At 37.6% G+C, this 19149-nt stretch overlaps 1 protein-coding gene across 8 annotated transcripts in view; it reads left to right on the top strand.

Moving 5' to 3' along the window:
* ATE1 (arginyltransferase 1) overlaps positions 1-19149 on the top strand; it is a 79470-nt gene that overhangs the window by 6463 nt on the left and 53858 nt on the right. For 3 of the 8 annotated variants that reach the window (XM_062001350.1, XM_062001349.1, XM_062001355.1), the window contains exons 6-9: positions 2813-3042; positions 4744-4872; positions 5928-6056; positions 17321-17353. In XM_062001350.1, the coding sequence (XP_061857334.1) occupies positions 2813-3042; positions 4744-4872; positions 5928-6056; positions 17321-17353 (521 nt within the window). The remainder of the gene's footprint in view (positions 1-2812; positions 3043-4743; positions 4873-5927; positions 6057-17320; positions 17354-19149) is intronic. The other 5 variants (XM_062001354.1, XM_062001352.1, XM_062001353.1 and 2 more) reach the window with 3 other exon arrangements.

The following is a 19149-nucleotide window of genomic DNA, read 5'->3' as shown; positions in this document are numbered from 1 at the left end:
AGATGTTTAGTTTTCATCTTGGAAAGTGTAGATTTATTCCATAATAACATTGTTCAATTGCATTTTTATTCCTTTATAAACAAAACAGGTCATTGTCCTATAGGAATACCAGGCTGTTTCTGCACACTTTCAGATAGAGAGGAAGGTTTGCTTATGTCTGTGTGCACATTCATTGTTTTAAGAAGTTTTTCTTGCTAACTTAGAGCTTATAGAAGGTATGAGATGTGAAACAGATTCTGATACGGACAAAGTTTTCATTCTTCAAATGTATCATGAGTAGTTTAAATAAACTCTTCCTCTGACTTGTTTGCCCATGGGCAGGTTGCATAGTATCTGTAACTTCCTCATAATATTTGTCCTTTTCTGGTGAATAATTTTAGCTCTACAGGTGAAACATACTCATAGCTGAGAGGAAAGAACCCAGTCTTAAAATCTGCTAGTGCAATTGTAGGATGACTGAAGAGTGGGATTGTCTTCTTTCCTAAGTCTCCGAGATGCTCTCAACATTTCAGCTGTCATGGAGTCTACAGGGAGAAACCAGACTGGGACTGTTCTGTGTGAGCCACAAAGAGCTCACTACTTAATTGCCTGAGGAGTCCACTTATAAACTCTATATGATACACACATTAAAATGGACAGTTTATAGCTTTACTGATGCTTAAAAGTTTATCCCAGTATAAAGTATTCTTCTGTTTTCTGTGATGTATCTATTGTTGAAGAAAGAGGCAGATGGTAACTCTGAGGGCTGCAGTTCTTTGCAGGTGAAGTGACTCTGAAGACATCAATGAGGTTTTGAAACATCAGTGCTCTCAACACTTCCAGGCTGTTGAAGCACACCACTGTTCTCAGTGTCTAAGGGAATATTGGAAGCAAGTAGAGGACATGAAAAGTGTCAGTTTTGGCTAATAAGTTATTAGTGAGGAGGAGGCAAGAAAGGTCTAACTACATTTTTTCAGGTGTTCTGGAAAATACAACTTCCATGTAATTTCCAGGCCTTGAAGAGAGTCAAGTGGGATAAGCTGTTGTTAGGTCTGGCTTTGGGTTCTTCTTTACTTCTTATAAATAGTAACAGAGTTGGAAGTGTTTCTTCTTCCTAATGCTTCACATGAAAGCACCTCACTGTTCAGGATACTTTCCTATTTGAAAAGTTAAGTCCTTCCAAACTTGCTAGTCTTTTGTGAATATAGAGCTTTCAGGAGAAAAAGGTAATGACATAAAAGACTTCTTCATCAGTTTGTCATAATATTTGTTCCACTTTTGGTTCTGTACAAGATATATGACTGTGTTTCCCTGTAAGGGAGTAGTTTTTTTCCACTCCTCCTTTCAGGATTTTTTAATATTATGGCTCTATTTTGGCCTCCAACTCATCTACTACTGCCTTGCCTTAAAAAATAATTGGCAAAATGCAGAATTAGAGTTACTTTGTATTACATTAGCTGGCTGCTGATGCCATTTTGAGTGCAGCTTTTGTCTGCAACAGCAGCTGTGAAGCTGAGACTGGTATTCCTTGAGAACGGATTATTTCTTCCACCACTGTTTCCATACACAGCTTCTGGAGTGAGGGGTGGTGTTCAGTTACTTGTGTGCTCTACACAGAATAGTCAACAGTGATGTACAAATTGTAGGCAGAACTGAGAGTGTTGGGAAAATATTTGTTGCTTGTTGTCATTTTTACAGATTTGAATTTAGAGATCTATGGTCAGTGTCTATTAAATCATACTGTCTAGGGAAATTGCTACTTTTAAGTAGTTTCTTTGTTTGGTAAACATCCTTTTAATTCATTTAAAAAGGACCAGCCTTTTCTTTGGTGTTCTTATTGAAGAAAATTCTATATTCATTTTCCTAGTACTGGCATTCTCATATCTTGACTTTATACTTAGGACACTAATGTAAGGTAAAAAGTTAATGTCCCCTTTGTTGAAGAATTTAGACCACTTTAATTTTCACTTGTGCATGTCTTTGGATTTGTGTAGCTTTAAACCTAGTTTCATGTAGTACTGCACACTCTTTTCCACGCTGATCCAGTTGCTGGCCAGATTTTACTTCTAAGTAAACCACATTTCACAAGTAAAAGGTTACAAATGGTTGACCTGTTAGAGGTACATCCATAAAAACAGTAAAAACGTATCTGAGTATCTCAGTATATATTATATATCTGAGTATAACTTTAAGCAAAGATAAAACCTTATGTGGCCTTTTACTCTTATGTGACATCAGTAGCATTAGCACCAATGGTGCTGGCAATGCCATCATCTCTATATATTGCAGAAGGATTGCGAAATGAAATGTGTGACAAAGTGAAATGTGTCTTCTACAGAGGTCTGTTGATTAGCCACCTGGGTGGTTGTTTTTTTAATGCAGTAGAATGATTCTCAAGTGAATTAGTCTGTGAGGTTTTGTGGTTGTGTGTATTCCCTTTCAGTATTTCAAACTGATCCTATACCTGTCTGGACGTAGTACACCATCATACTGTATAATAAACAGGAGCTTTCCTTTGTTTCTGAGAGAGGGAGGTGGCAAAATGATGTAAGGACAGACTTAACAGAAGTATTTTCATTTTATTTTGTAAATGGATCCTTGGCTCTGGGGTGGAATTGTGGCCAGTGTTTCCACAGTGAAGTCTGCATTAAACTGCTGTAGAGGAAGAATCCGTGCAACTGAACTTGGCATTGAATGTTGTTGGTAGTTGAAAGACCATGTTGTGTTCAGACTGTAGTCTGCAAGTAATGGTGATTTTAACCATTGATTTTCAGTGATTATGTAAGAACCGCTTGTCTGCTGCAAAATGTGGTGTTTAATTCTTTGCCTGTAGGGAAAGGGGCTGATCTGAGCAAGCCACCGTGTCGGAAAGCAAAGGACATACGGAAGGAAAGAAAACTGCAGAAACTCCAGAACCAGATGTGCACATTGGAAGGCTCTCAACATCAAGCAGGAGATCAAGTTTTACTCTTGCAAAACTCTAAATCTAAATCAAACCAGCCCAAAACCATGGAGGACTTTATTTTTGCCTCTTTACCTGATGATGCACGGCACAAATTAGAGGTAATGTCACATTCGCTGTTGTTGGAGGCAAATTAAGGAAAAGCCTAGTTCAAGAGGTTTTAAAATGCTTTAGGTGTTGAGTATCTGTGACTTTAGGGAATGTTTATATTTTAAATCTTGAAGTATATGTGGTACTGCATGATACATATGTGTGTGTGTGTATATATAGATATGATACAGCTGAGCTGTGTAACCACAAGAGGGTACTCTTGCACTTGCAGTCATAGCAGAGACCAGAACAGTTACCAAAATAACTTGCAAATTTAGTTCATCCAGTGTGACTTCAAAATGAAAGACTTTGAATTAACTGAGTGTTGAATGGTGAGGGAGATCCAGAGTTTAGTTCAGCAGTATGTAAACACCTAAACTATCTCTGCTAAAAAAATCTTGACAAGAAAGCAGTAGCTTCATAAAACTAGAATAGCTACCTGTTATAAACATCATTGATACACACTGATGCCTTCAGAAGCTGTAAAAGTGATGCTAGGTGATTTTGCTTAACATACTGGTTGCCATGAAATTTATTAGCACTAAAGAGACAGTCATCTGGAAGACTTTTGGACTTCCTAACATTTGCTAATCATAAACCTGGTTTATTGCTTTTGACTTTTTTTTTTCTTCCAGAATCTGGAGAACTATTTGAATACAACTATTTGCCTGTAGTTACTGATGGTAATGGAAATTAAGTTCTTAATAGTCTTTTGGTAATTATTCAGAGGTCGTGATTTACCCTGAATAACTGACAAGAAGCTATGAAATGGGTCCATCTCACTAACTTCTCCAGATTCTCTGAGGTGTACAACACAAGTTATACAAGTCTGAATATCTTCATTTAGAAGATGCAGAGAGAATTGAAAGTAGCATGGTTCCAGCAGTGTTTTCCCAGATTGTACATCTTACTGTAGCTGTCAAGTGTGGTGGTTTGGGGTTGGTTTGTTTTGGTTTTCAACAGGTTATAACCAAAACTATTTGTAAAAATAGAACCAGACTGAAAATGATGTGGGTTTGGTTTTTTTTCTAAGTGAATCTGTCCTTAAATATGTTTGAAAAGAAATGCACTGTTGCTTATGTGATGTGATATTCTTTTAGTTAGGAAACAATTTTTACTAAGAACAAGTCTAAATTTGCAGGTTTAACTCTTTTAAAATTCATTTGCTTTCATGTGACGTTGGTGGGGAAGATGGATAACTTCCTATTATAATTATATTGTAATTGAATATGGAAACCATGTTTCCTCTTCCTCTTTCAATTTGAAAAATACCTAGAAATCCCTTTGGGATTATTGCAGTAAAACATAGTCTTTATCTAAAGAGCACAGATACGAGTCTTCCAAATGCATGAGTCTGTCAAATATTTTTCAGTATAGCAAGAAAAATACAAGAGAAGAGTTTGAGAAGTGCAGAAAATCTCTTTAAGATGTTGCTCTGCATACCATTTGTTGATATTATTTCCCAAAAGCTATTTGTGTAGTTCTTCTACAGGTTTTAGTTCTCTTAATTTGTAATTTGAAAACCTTTTATGTTGTTCAATGGAAATGTAAAAGCCTTCAGTAGCCTAAATTGAGCTGAAGAGTTGCCTAATATTAAACTGTTAAAATCCTTGTGCAAAAAGTCAAAGTTTTCCCCTGTTGTGATGTTTGTAAATGAATATATAGCTATTGCATGATATTGTAATAATAAATATATTTAACTTCTTCTGAAGGTGAGGGTGGTGAGATCATCTCCACCAAGTTCACAGTTCAAAGCCACATTTCAGGAGTCTTACCAGGTCTATAAACGTTACCAGATGGTTATTCACAAGGACCCACCTGATAAACCAACTATAAATCAGGTCAGAAAGCCAAATGATTTTTTTTTTCCCCAAAGCTCAGCTTCCCCTCCACTTCACATGTCTTGTTTCTAGGAGAAACAAGCTTGGATTTTATATACTTTGTATACTCAGGAACATGTGAAATACTGAATCAAATAAAATCAGCATCCTGAAAGCGCAAACTCTAGATATCTCTTTGTGGGCACCACAAATATTTGGTCTTAATTGCAGACAGAAAAGGCAAAAAGGCAAGGAAGTTACTTGGGTATGCTGTTAGTAGGAGATGGAGAGGATGAGGCTTTTGGAGGTAGATGTTGCAGGCCTTTGCAAATACTAATCTTGTAAGAAGTAAAACTGACTAGACATAGTGATAACTAGTCTCAATGGCTTTGGTTTGGATGCTTCCATGAGGAGGAACAAGCGTGATCAGGGCCAACATGTGAGTAAAAATTGATCACATGTACAAATCTTTGGTTTAAGGTTCACAGAAGCTGTATAAACCTCTTCCCCTTTAATTTAAGCCCTTCAAGAAGTATTCTGTGCACTCCATTGAAATCACATATCATTACTGCTTCTTGTAATGACCAGAGGGTGTGTCACAGTTCACTGTCAGGTGTATTACCTCCCTCTTACTATGAAGAAAAAAATTCAAGAGCTTAGACCAAAAGTATGTGTAGCAAGAATATGTAATTGCTAAGCTGGGGCAATTAGTAATTTGTCATTACAAATGATACATTTTAGAAGTCCTTGAGACTGTACAGTGAAAACAAAATTTGTGGTTAACTTGTTAAGCAACTTCATCCAAAAATAGACTGAGTAAACTGATGCTTTGGAGCATTCTAGTGTTAAACAATTTTTATTCTTTATTGAAAGCACCAACACTCAGTTTATGCTTAGTGTTAGTTGTCAGGCTTTCCCCTGTAGGAGGATTTTCTTGTTACCATGTTTAAAATAGAAAACTGACTTCAGAGGCTTTGAAGTGGATAGGAGATCTTTCACTAGCCTTACCTTCAGAAGCATATTTTCTGGTCTTTATGCACTCAAAATAGTATGCTTGTATTTTCCTTGCTCTGAAGGTGAGGTTAGTACCTGTCTCCTTTGAGGACCCTCAGTTCAAATCATCCTTCAACCAATCAGCCACTTTATTTGCCAAGTATCAGATGGCTATACACAAGGATACACCTTCTGACTGTGGTGAAAACGAGGTACAGTTCCCTGCATGCACCTTTATGAGAACATTTTCTTTAAATGCACAGTTAAATGGTGGGAAATGGTGTGTCTTAGAGTGATTCTGAATGTTAAAATACAAGTTTCCATCTGGGAGGAAAAGCACTGTGGTTTTTACCAATCTTCTGTTGCAGGCTTCAGCCCAGGGGAAACAACTGAAGAGCAAGGGATCATGTACCATCATAACTAAAAACTAATGTTAGTAACTAGTTAAGTGGAGCTGCTATTTCTACACAATTTGTAAAGAGGTCTGGGACTGAGATTTCCACTGGAAACAAAATAATGGTAGGGAAGGGCTTCTTTTGATGGCAGAAGCATCTTCTGCTTTAAAGCTCTTTGGTACCTTTTAGACGTTTCTTAGTTGCTTAATTTAATGGGTGAAGGTTTTAAAAGTCTCAGTTTCATTTCCATTTCATAGCTAAGCAGACATCTCAACTAGAACTCACCTTTGCTTCAGAAGCAATGCAAGAATGTTCCCACTAGCTGTTGTCTGAGATTCAATGAGTGTCCGTTGTGTATGAATAAAGGCTGCTTTTAAAATGGTGTTCACAGGATGCTAATCCTAATGTAATAAATAAAAGAAACCCATTACTCCTGGGATTCTAAAAGAGCAACAGTTCTCTCTTTCTCTGGCAGGTGGCACCATTTTTTCATTAGTGTAATTAATAAAACTGCTACCTCAGATCTGTCATTTCTATGTATGGCAAATGTTAAGACTTCAATATGGATCAGCTATCTAGTCAGACTTTTCTGTCCTTGAGTGCAATGCTTGCAGAAGTGATACCTAGGAAACTGTGGCTGCTTTCCATGTAGACTAGTAAAACCACATAATCATTTCTGGCTTTAGTTCAAGAAAGTATAAGGAAACCTTTTCTTTTTGTGAGAGCTCTGTAATGCTACTGTGGAAAGCCTTAACGTTTATTTCACTTTGTTTTGTTAAATAATAGGGCTCATAACAATAAGTAGTAGTCTCTGCCCTTTTTATAATTACTCACAGAAATTGGGTTAATTATAATAATGTAGAAATTGGAAACATGCCAAGAAAGATTGAGCTTTTTACTGGATTTGAACCAGGCATTAACTGGTCTGATCAGGGATGATTTGTCCGCTACGATGAATATATTTCATCCCCAATGCTTAGGTAGAGCATATATTCCATCATGCATTTCTTCCAAGAATCTTCCTGCAGAGGGGGCAAAGAGATTCATCTCCTTACTCTTTGCTTAAAATTATCATTTTGGTTTTTAATACAGTCATTACATCATGAAGAATCAAGAGCAAAATCATGATGGCTGATTTGGCTCAGTTCTGAAGGGCAGTTACCTCTCAGTTTATCTGAGCTCTGTTTGGGTGTGTTGTAGAATTGGGTTTGATGACCTTAATCACTACTGGAACTTTGATTTTTAACTTGTTTTCCTTCTAGGGAAGGAAAGATGTATTAAGGACAGTTCAAGTTTCCACCACCTTAAGGTGTAAAGTCTATCATGGGAATTGCTGTTGAACAGGAAGGAGATGGATTTCTGTTCATACTGTTAGTAGATTTGGATCTTCCTCTTTCTCCTTGTTACTTGCCATAGTACTTTTTCCTGCTCTGCCTTTATCTTCTCTCTCTGTCATCTTGTTTATGCAGGCTTAGGAAATGTTCCAGGAGACACATAAGACCTTCTCTGAAGCTTCTAGTAAATATAAAAGCTCCATCTGATGCTGATGGGTTTTAATTTGGGTCCTCCTTTAGCATTAGTAAATGATCTTTGGTGTTGCTGTGGCTACTGGGCTAAGAAGGTCTTCCTATTCACAGTTATTAACCAGTAAAGCTCAATCACTTCAATGAAAACCATTTTGTATTTGGAGAATGTAAAGTGAGGAATACTTTACATAAAATGTGTTTTGCTGTAGATTAGAAGCCTTTTTAATTTTTCCCCAATACTGAATCTGTGGGAGGAAAATAATCTGAGACACCTTTAAGAACAGAAGATATCAAGTAAGTTACAACTGATCCAAGTCATTGAGAGGAAGGTTGGAAAATACTATTGGAAATACCTCAAACTTTTTCTCCTTCTCTTTTCATACTTTTTAATATATCATACAGACATTATGGAGCCAAGCAGGTCTTTAAGTAAAGGTAGAATGAAATTCTGTTCTACACACAGGGCTTTTTATCAGGGTCATAACAAGTCTGCTTTGGGCTTTAAACTGGCAAACATCCAGGCTTTGGTTTTTTTTGCATCTAAAAATTAAACTTAGCCTTTTAATCTGTGCAAGCCAATATGTCTTTGTATGGTGGATGAACCACTTTTTTCAGGGAGAGTCCTGCACACTTTTGTGTTTGGAAAGTTTCTAGTTTAGGAAAAGTATTTAATTTTACATTTGGCTGAATGCTTCATATTCAGAAAGCTGCCTACATTTAAATTCAGAATCCAACAAAAATTGTTATGGGACATATTAACAACTTCTTTTTGGAATGTGTTCCAAGATCATTGGCCTGTACTGTCTGCCTGTATTAGCTGCTGGACTAGTTTAATATGGACTTTATGACGTTAAAAGGCAATTTTAGGAATAGATTTAGAATTTTTGTTATTATTTGAAAATGACACTAATGTGGAAAGTTATAAAACAGCTCACATTAACAAAAAGCATGTGAGCCATGAAGCCTCTTATTGCTCAATGAGTGTGAAAGAAGGCTCTTTTTTTGCACCTTTGTAACTTATAAATGTCTTTTCATCAAGATTTGAAGTGAGAAGGGGGATTAGTTGATTTCCAGGATAGGGGATCTAGAGAATACTAGGTTCAAAGGTTACTTTGAACTTCTGGGCACTCTCTGGTTAATGCCACTTTGAGACCAGTGATAACTGTTGTTTTGGTGCATTTCAAGATGATGACTCTTTGAATTTTGCCTTTTTGCTCCGTATTTTTCCTCTCTTCCCTCTGCAGTTCTGCTAGAGACTACAGTAGCACTAATAAATAATATGTGTTCATTACAAAGAATTCAGTTTGAGATTTTGGTGGTTAGAGTCCTGCCATGCATCTTGGTGATGCACTTTTCCCAAGTGCCAGAGTTGGTGTTACCCTGCAGTGATGAAGCTTGCCTTTTCTGTGGCAGCAGCATCACAATCTTTAGTGCCACTCTCATTGGTGAGTAGAGAATTTTGTAAGGTAGCAGTACATTGACTGTCTGTGAAATAAGGTAATACTTTAGAAACAGTTTTGAGCATCTTTTCTGCTGGAATTAAAACCAGTTTAGCTTGAAAGTGAAAATATTTCAAATTGTTTTTTATCTTGAGTTAAAAAACTATAGGCTTTTAAACTCCTCATTATCCATTTTTCTCTTAGTTACTCTTGATCATCCCTTTTAGTTTGTCTGGTAGAAATTGAACTTCCCTTTGAAATCTTCCCAACCCTCTCAAAAACCTTTGGGCAGTTGCTATAGGATTTCAGCTTCAGAACTGCCCTGGTTGTGTCTGTGCTCTGGAATTCAGTCCAATACTGATGTTACGCAAATTTGTTGGCACCTAAGAATATTTATGTCAGCATGTTTTATTGAATTGGTGTCCTGAGGACAAACATAGCAAACGATTTTCTAATTAAAGCTTGCTTCATAATGCTTGCTCTTAAATAGTGCTGTGGAAGAACTGATTTCTCATTTTTTCTCTGTGGGAACTCAAAAGCTTATTAAGCTGCTATGTAAATGCACATTCATCTGCTGTTCTAGTAAAGTATGTGCTCTTGTCTTAAAAAGAGTTAATGGAAAAAATCAGATTTGGGGGGGAACCTTATGAAGTGGTAAAGTAGCAATAGCTTCTGAATGAGGTAAGATGCAGTCATGGAAAATAGGTGTATCGCTGCCCATTTGAGACATTTATTCAAGGCTACATTTGAATTAGCCAAGTTCTTCAACTGCTCGTTTTTTGGAAGCTATAAAAATGTGCAGGGGAAGAATCTGTTCTAGTGTTTCCCACATTTTATCTCAGGCCCAAGATGGGAGTTGTCATGTGTTGTTCCAAATATAATAGGGCTAAATATCTAAAGGGTGGGTGTCAGGAGGTTGGGACATCCCTTTTTTGTATAGTAGCTAGTAACAGGACAAGGGCGAATGGGATGAAGCTGGAGCACAAAAAGTTCCACTTAAATATAAGAAAAACCCTATTTTACTGTTGAGGTGAGGGAGCCCTGGCCCAGGCTGCCCAGAGGGGTTGTGGAGGCTCCTTCCTTGGAGGGCTTCAAGACCCGCCTGGACATGTTCCTATGCGACCTGATCTAGGTGACTCTGCTTCTGCAGGGGGGTTGGACTAGATGATCTCTAAAGGTCCCTTCCAACCCCTACTATTCTATGATTCTCTGTTTATTCACTAGTTTTTTTGTTTGGTTGTTTTTTTTCTAAAGTAATGGAAGAGTATAATGTTTAGTATGAGGATCTGTGTCTGTAAGACATAAAGAGACACTGATGTAATCAATTGCAAGGATTTATTTAACATGTCTACAGGTTGCTTTTTTGCTTGATTGGTAGGTATAGCTTGATTACTTTCACAAAATAAATATAATGAAAACACCTGAAGTCATGAAAACTTGGGAAAATTGAAAAAGGGAGACTTCTGTGATGAGCAGAGAGGAGATGGGAGGCTGGGCGTTCTTTCACTGAACAGACATTGCTTCCCTGTGCTAGCAGTGGCAGATCAGTTGAAGCAGAAATTAGAGGGCTGATTGGGAGATCAAGAGTACTGTGATTATGCAAACAAATTGTATGAATGGAGATTTGCTCACCTTTTTAAATTCATCTGTCATAAGGAATATAATAAACAGAACTATATTGTTTTTTAAGTAAGTAGCTTTTCATATATTTGGTTATATTTGCAGGAGAAAATGTGTAGCTTAAATGTGTAGAGGGATGATTTCAGAATAAGAAGAATAAACTTTTTATATGTTTTACATAATAAGACTTAAAGCCTAAAAATCACATTAATGGACTAAGTATATGATACCAATGTTTCAAACCTGAAACCAGACTTTCTGTGTGTTTTATATAATCCCAAAAGTTAGAAATACTTTGTAAATGGAAGCAAGTGCTATTGCTAGATAATGCTGGTGCAGGTAGCTTTCTCTACAAGTGCACTGCTCTCACAGACAAGACTCTGAGAGTGACCACATAATATCTTATCCTTTAGCTTTGTAGAATTACAGTACAAAATCTGACAAAAAGGTAGAAACAGGATAGAAAGAAACAAGATGAAAACGGTCTCTGAGAGCATGAATTGACTCTTCAGATGAGAACATTGGATTTAAGGAAGCTTAGGAGGAGATCTGGCTTGTCGTCTGCTTTCCTAAGAGCAATCAATATCTGCAAATGTTTTAACTTGACAGCAAAAATACCTGTGTTTCTGTGTTAAGAAATGCAGGGAGGGCTTTGCAGAACACAAGTCATCCAGGACAGTAAGATCCAACTTTACCCCAGCTTCAGGATGATTAGCAAAGTTTATGGAAATCCCTGTGTAAATGTTTCACATTTGCCACCTGCATGTCTTCTGTGTTTTATGTGATGTGTCTGAGTGTATTTCTTGGTATTTAAATGATAGATACAATGTTGAACTCTGTAGCTCTGGAGGTGAAGATTTTAAATAAAATTAATATGATGCAAACATTTCTTCTTGGCCTTTTAGTCCCAAGAAGGAAATGTTGTGATTACAGTGATGGAATTGATGGCTAAGTTGGGCAGAATATGGGATACCTCTAGGAGTTCTTAATGAAGTAGTATCGTCTCATCAGAGACTTTGTATTCCTGACTCAGTGTTGTCTTTTTCTAAAATGCATTTTGAAATCACTTGTAGAAGCCATCTGGGTTTTACAGTCACATACAAACCTAAAAGCTCTCAGCTAGTTGAATTCTTTAGCTATATTCGGTGTTTGTGCTGAAAGAAATTAGTGCCTATCATTCCAAACCGAGTTTTACATGTAACATGTTGTCATGTAAAAATCTGAAATTAAGCATTTCTTTTTTCTTCCTGATGCTTCTTTAGTGAACTTAATGATTGATCTGACTGGTTTGAAACACTGGTATCATACACTCAGTCCACTAATACAATTTTTTTAGGCTTTAAGTCTTTTTACAGCAGTCTTTGTCTTTAAGAAACACGACTGGAGTGAGCTGAAATAAGCTTTATGGCAGCTACACAAGTCAGAAAACATTTCCATAAAAGATCATAAAAATTCTACAGTAGTTCCCAGAAAGAGCAAGAGTGAACAGTTTACTGCTGTTTAGACCTTCTGAAGCAAACATTTTATTTCACTTTTCATGAATGTTTTATAATGACAAACTTGTAGAAAAATGTGTTTGTCTATTCTCCCTGCAAGGCGAGCTGGACACTCTTTGCTTTGTGCTTAACTAAATATTTGTCTTGGAAGAAAAGAATTTAACAACACACAAAAGATACACTGTTTGAAAAGGTGCAAAAGATTACTGAAATAGGTGTAGTGCTTTTTTTCTTTCCTCCCCCCCCGTTTTTTTTTTCCTCAATTGCCTGCCAGAAATTGACTTGAACTAATACAGAAAACGGAGTGAGTAGTCTGAGAAGTGCCAAGGAGCATGTTGTGATTGATCAGAGAGCTGGTTGCAAACTTTCAGGTCTCTGTAACCTACTTTCCTCCTTTTTTTATTTTCTAGTGAGAGACTGCTTAAAAAATCAATAGGCTTTGTGATCATTAAGAGGACAGGAACATCTTTCATACGAGGAAAGGCTGCGGGAACTGGGGCTGTTTAATCTGGAGGAGACTGAGGGATGATCTTATTAACATTTACAAATACCTAAAGGGTGGGTGTCAGGAGGTTGGGACATCCCTTTTTTTCTATAGTAGCTAGCAACAGGACAAGAGGTAATGGAGTGAAGCTGGAACACAAAAAGTTCCACTTAAATAAAAGGAAAAACTCTTTCACTGTTTCAGTGAGGGAGCCCTGGCACAGGCTGCCCAGAGGGGTTGTGGAGGCTCCTTCCTTGGAGGTCTTCAAGACCCACCTGGACATGTTCCTATGTGACCTGATCTAGGTGACCCTGCTTCTGCAGGGGGGTTGGACTAGATGATCTCTAAAGGTTCCTTCTGGCCCCTACCATTCTGTGATTCTCTGATTCTCTGATTACTCTTAACCTTCTCTAGCTTGCCTCGGCAACCTGATGTTTTTACAGTGCTCTTGAATTAGTTGTTGGATTCGTTTTGGTGGATGGCAGTGCTAAGCTGATGATGGGCTATTTGTGGCTGGGGATTGCTGTGGCAGAACGTGCCACTGCCATGGGCTTGAGTTTCCAATCTCTGATAACACAGACTTAAAACTAGTCCTTCTTTCTCAGCCTGATTCCTTCTGCTGACTTACATGGCCCTTGACTGTAGTGCCATGGATTCATGGATTTTCTTATTGAAATGCCTGTAAGACAATTAAGTAACTTTTCCACAGTCATGTTGCTTCAGTTTGAATTCATTCTTCATCATAGGTCACATGGTTCCTGATTTTGACACAGAATTTTCTATGTAAATCCATATAAAATTAAAAGTCTTGGCAAAAAAAAGGGAAGTCCTTGTTATTTTAAGAGTAAGTTTCTTTGAGCCAACAAAGCCACAGTGACTTTTGTTGTTTCATAAGGCAATTGAAATTGTAATTCTGAAATGTATGTTCTGCTCCATCAGAACCATAGAACCACAAAATGGTTTGGGCTGGATGAGGCTTTAAAGCTGATCTCATTTTAACCCCCACACCACGGGCAGGGACACCTTCCACTAGCCCAGGTTGCTCCAAGCCCCATTCAACCTGGCCTTGAACACCTCCAGGGATGGGGCAGGCACAGTCTCTCTGGGCAGCCAGTGCCAGGGCCTCACCACCCTCATAGTAAATCTGCAGTTATTTCTGTTTTATTACTCTGATTCATGTGATGAAAAATAAGTGATGCTTTGGTTTACCGTAATCCCAGTCAGTGATTAGATTTAAAGGACCCAAACCAACAAAAGACCAAAATCCCATTCCCATTCCTCATCCCTCCTTTACTCAAAGGAAAAGGTAAATGCTCAGTTTTCCTTGACCATGAGTAGCAAACATGAGCAAACTCTAACACTGTCACACAGAAAACTATAAATGAATCCCTTTCTGTCATGTCTTTGCTCTGAAGATCTCAGACAATTGTATGGTTACTAGTGATGACAGCTGAAAGGTGTTTCTTACCTGATCAGGCCATGGTGTCATCAGTGACACCAGCAGCTTTTGCTTTCAGAAAGTTCCTGAGCTACTGGGTGAAAGCCCTTGCAGTTTAGCATCTGAAGCATCACCATATCTTTCTAACACCTGTGTTAGAAAGCAGGTGTTAACATCATGGTTTTATGACAGCTTTTTAAAGCTGTACATTTTCTTTCACTCCATCAAGTAGCTCTTGGATGAACCAAACCTTCCTTTGATTTTCTTCTTCTGCCTTTCCCCCCTCTTTGATTGAATTCTTAGTGATGTGTTCCTCTCTTAGTTTTATTAATTACATTTACACTTATTTCCCGTTGTTCTGTGGGGCAATTGTAATTAGGTTGCACCAAAGTAAAAACGTTGTGGATTTCATATATATTCCATGGCTTTAAAGAGGCTAAAGTTTATGTGATTCAGTTTGAAATTAAAATGAGAAAAGCATGACTTTGTAAGGAATTTGAATTACGCCTGTGTGACAGATGGAGTTCTCTTACATGCAATGCCAGCTTTTCACTGGATTTCTTTCACAGTTTATTGAATGATTTTTAAGTTGTGTTCATAATGATCTTGCAGTATTAAAGGAGTTTCTTAATTTAGGAACTGAATCTTAGGTTTACTAAGGTTTAAATAAATGTATAGACTGGTTTAAATGTATAGATTGGGTGTATTCCTGGGTTATGATGAAAGTGCTATGGATTTAGGGGTGAGAGGAGAGAGTAAGGGTTGAGAAGATAATAGCAGAGCTCAGTGGATCTAAAGTATTTCTTTAATTCTCCAGCTGTATGTGTCAAATTCTTCGTTTAAAAAACCTCAACAAACCCATAATAGAAAACTGTTGGGTTTTGGGGTAATTGTTTCTTAATTGACTTCTAGAGAAGAATCAGAGTTTTGTGAAGTTTTCTAGGACTCAAGAAAAATGTTCAACCTGAGAACTTTGGCAGGTATCAATAGATTAAATAATACTTAAGACTTGCAATGTGTTTTTCCCCATAACATTGTGACACAAATCAAGTGCAGTGAAGAATTTGTTTTCTAGCCAGCAGTACAGAGTGTTGTAGCAGTATATACTTCTTAGCAAGCAGCAGTTATACTCAGGTACCCTTAAACAATCCCTCCTCACCCCCAAAGCCAAGGGATTGTACAGTACAGCCTGGAGAATGGATAAAACTATTTGAAAAGTGTCTTTGGCCCAGTTTCCTCACCCATAGGGTTTAACTTGCACTCTAAAGCTAAAGTTACAGATTAAGAACTATTGGGGGTCTTCTGACGTGAGAATTAATAACACCTGGTTTATTTATTCTGTAAAGACTGATGCACTCTGCATCAATCTGTAACTCTGCTCTTTTCTAATGTGATGATAACTCAGTAATTCACATTTTGAATGTTATATTTCTGTCTAAGTATGATATGGGATTTTTCCTCTTGTTCTCTCTTCCAATCTACCGAATCAATAAAAAGTCTAGAATCTCATGAAGATGTTGCAGTCATCTGCATTTTTCTGAACTCTTGGGTAATTCAGAGTGGTGGTGACTAGATCTGAAATGGTTAATTATAGGAAATGTACTTTCCCCTCTCTTCACCAGCACCTTAAAGAAATGCAGGGTTCTTCCATAGCTGGTGTCCAAAGAATTTGTCATGCATCCACAGATCAGCTGCTGCTGTGTCTTTCAAGGGGGAATGCTCTGAATTATGATTTCTGCAAAGCCTTGATTCTTTTAGCATGAACAGTTGTCCCTTCCTGGAGACTCAGCCTTAGAGAAGGTTCAGATTGTACTTGCTTGGAGCCACAATGAGAATGGTCCCATAATTGTTTGCAGATCAGGAGATATATATATACATACATATATATATACACCAGAGGCTATGTTTTTATTTCTAAAATCTGCTTTATAGCACCTTCTGAAGAAAAGAGAAATTTTAATTACTGAGGCTGTATATGAAACTCAGTCTTAAGGCAGCAATTTACAGTATTGGCACTTTTTATTGTTGCCTTCCTCTCCTTCTCTGGGAAAAATGAGACATCTGACAAGTAAGCAACCCATTTTTTGTATTCCCCTTTAAACAGCATAATCTTTTTTTAATTAATCTCAGAGATTCATAGAAATCTTGACAACAATCAGGCCTTTGTAGGTGTTCACATGTACTCTTTTTATCAAAATTTTAAGAAAAAGTTCCTGTTTACTGTTCCTTTGCAGTTTGGGAACTGCTGACTTAATAAATCATCCAGCTATTACAAGAGGGGGAATTAAACCATGTAGCAAGTACCAGGTTTTTAGCAAAGGAATGTTTTATGGTTAAATACATACCAGACCTTTGTAACATGTTTAATGTGGAATCCACCACTAAGGAAATATTTGTATCAAATAAGTAAATGATGGTAAATAAATAACTATTACATTTCATTATTCTTAAGAGTCTTGAACAAGTTCCAGATCATTAAAACCTTGCCTTTTTGGTTGATTGTCTATAGCACATCATTTTGTATCAAGTAAAGAATCTAGGTTGGAAAAGGCTTGCACTTTCAGGAAGCTGATTTTTTAAACTTATTCCTTCTTTAGACTGAACATGTGCTTGCTCATGATTTTGAATGTAAATAAACTTAATCAATTCATATTAAGAGATATTAGGACACTAACCCTCTTGCTTTAGTGATGAGGCAGGTACCAATGGAATGGTGGGAAAAGAGTCTCCGTTGCAGGCAGTCACAGAGAAATGTGTTAATTTAAAATAAAGGGCCTGTGTTACAAGAGAATATTTCTCTCACAATGTGTTAAAGAACTTGAGTTTTATAGAAAGGAAATGCTTTGGATAGTTAATTATGACATCTATTTGTACCTCTAAATAAAACAGAAATGGGAATTTGATTATGGAAATTGTAGTTTAACTCTTATATGGTGTTTTTCAAATATATGGTTTTGAAAGAATGTGTTTGACTGTTAATGGATCCTGAAGTACTGTAACTATTTTCTTCTTTTTCTGTTTTGCATATTTGCATTCTCTCCTTGGGCACATGTTTCTGATGAATGTACCTCCATGCAGTTCACACGATTCCTCTGTGATTCTCCTCTGGAGGTATGTATGTAAGTTCTACAGGCAAGTTCTGATAGGAATGTGTTCTTTCCTCTTCTCTCTGTAAAAAGCAAACCATTATTATATAGGTGGTATAGATGGGTGTCACAGTATTTGTATTGACAAGGACAAGTAAGGAAGACAGTACTGTGTGTTCAAGGAGTCTGAGGATTCCTTTGCTGAATAATAAAGTACCACTGAATCTCGTACTGCTGCATTAAGAGACAGTAGCAGAAACTGCTGTGTCTTCTCTGTTTTAAGAAATAACTTGCTAAACTCATATTGGACAGAATGAAAAGTCTAGGAGAGATGCTGTTGGTTCAGTTGAAGTAAGCAAACTGCTTCAGATTCCTTCCACTGTCTGTCTTGTTAGTCTTAAAGAGTTAAGTACCGCGTGACTGTAATGAAATTGTCAGGTTATAGTAATTACACCAGTAATTTGATATGTCACAGTTTGAACGAATCCATGTGTGGAGAGTTTGCTGCTTTTCTCTGCTGAGTCCACTGGCCTTTAAATTCCTGAAGGCTGAAGAGTAATAGAGCTCATTAGACTTTATAGGAAAAGGGCTTTTATCACCTCGTCAACTCAGGCAGCAGACTGCCATTATATTCTTAATTTTGTATGGCTACGTAGATGTTGATGCACACTTCCCTGGCAGGTTTATACCAGCATTGTTCCTTACAGACACTTTTTATTGACATTTCGAAGCTTGAATTAAATTTTGTGTGGCACCACTACAGATGTCTTCAATTAGATGAAGTTAAATAAAAGGGGTTGTATATCAGAGGCCAGGGGATTCTTGAAATTCTTTATTCTGAAGCAGTTGCCACAAGCAAATGTAGTAGCGTGTCGTCTGTTTACTCTTTTGAACAAAAGGAATTTAACATAGAATTTAAACATGATTTCCATTTGTAATTTTTCAAATTTAAAATATTATTATTAGCTGCAAATAGGATGAACACCCAAACTCTTCCTGTCTTCTTTATTTCCTCATTTTATTACTCTGTTTAGTTTCTGTTTTGGCAATGGGTTCTGGCACAGAAAGTGAACAGTTTGGAAAAGTGAGACGCTGTGTAGTAGCTGAAAACTAGACGATTTTCTAGCAGCAAACAGGATAATGTAGCAACAACTGTTTGGGGTTCTTCTATTCATCTTTTTGTCTTGGAAGCTGCATTTAAATGTTTGCCATTGTACCACTTCACATATGCAAGCACTACCTTGTTTGGAGAGGTACTATACTGATTCAGTCTGGGAAAATGGCAGGCAGGAGTCTTGGCCAAACCCCCATGGTCGGGTACCCTCTTGTTGCCAAGGCCAGAGGGCTCATGGAAGAAGGGCACAGGCAAAATCTGGACTTCTCAGGCTGTTTCCTAGCTTTTGGTGCCTGGTGAGTTGGAATGGTGCTCTGGGGCAGGGGCTGTATTGACATCACTAACATAGTCACGTCTGTGACTTCTTGTCCTTCCCAAGTAGTTCAACGGCATCTTGATGCAACAGTGGGAATGAGCTGCAACACTCAGATGATCACATAGATAAAACCTCCCTGTGTCATCTCTTCTTGAGGCTGAAGAGTCCTAGCTTTCTCAAGCTCATTTTATACAATAAGTAAATGCTCAAGCTCCTTTATCATCTTTATGGCCCTTACAGACCTGCCTCAGTGAGTCTGTATTTTTTGTGGTTGTGGGGGGCCCTGCACTGGCCCCAACAGTGTCCATGCAGCCTTGCCAGTGCTGAGCAGAGAGGAAAGCACACCTCACTGCAGTGCTCAGCCTGCTGCAGCCCAGTGTGCTGTTGGCCT

Source organism: Colius striatus, chromosome 8, assembly GCF_028858725.1.
Source record: "Colius striatus isolate bColStr4 chromosome 8, bColStr4.1.hap1, whole genome shotgun sequence".
NCBI lineage: Eukaryota > Metazoa > Chordata > Aves > Coliiformes > Coliidae > Colius > Colius striatus.
This window is presented reverse-complemented; position numbering and strand designations above follow the sequence as displayed.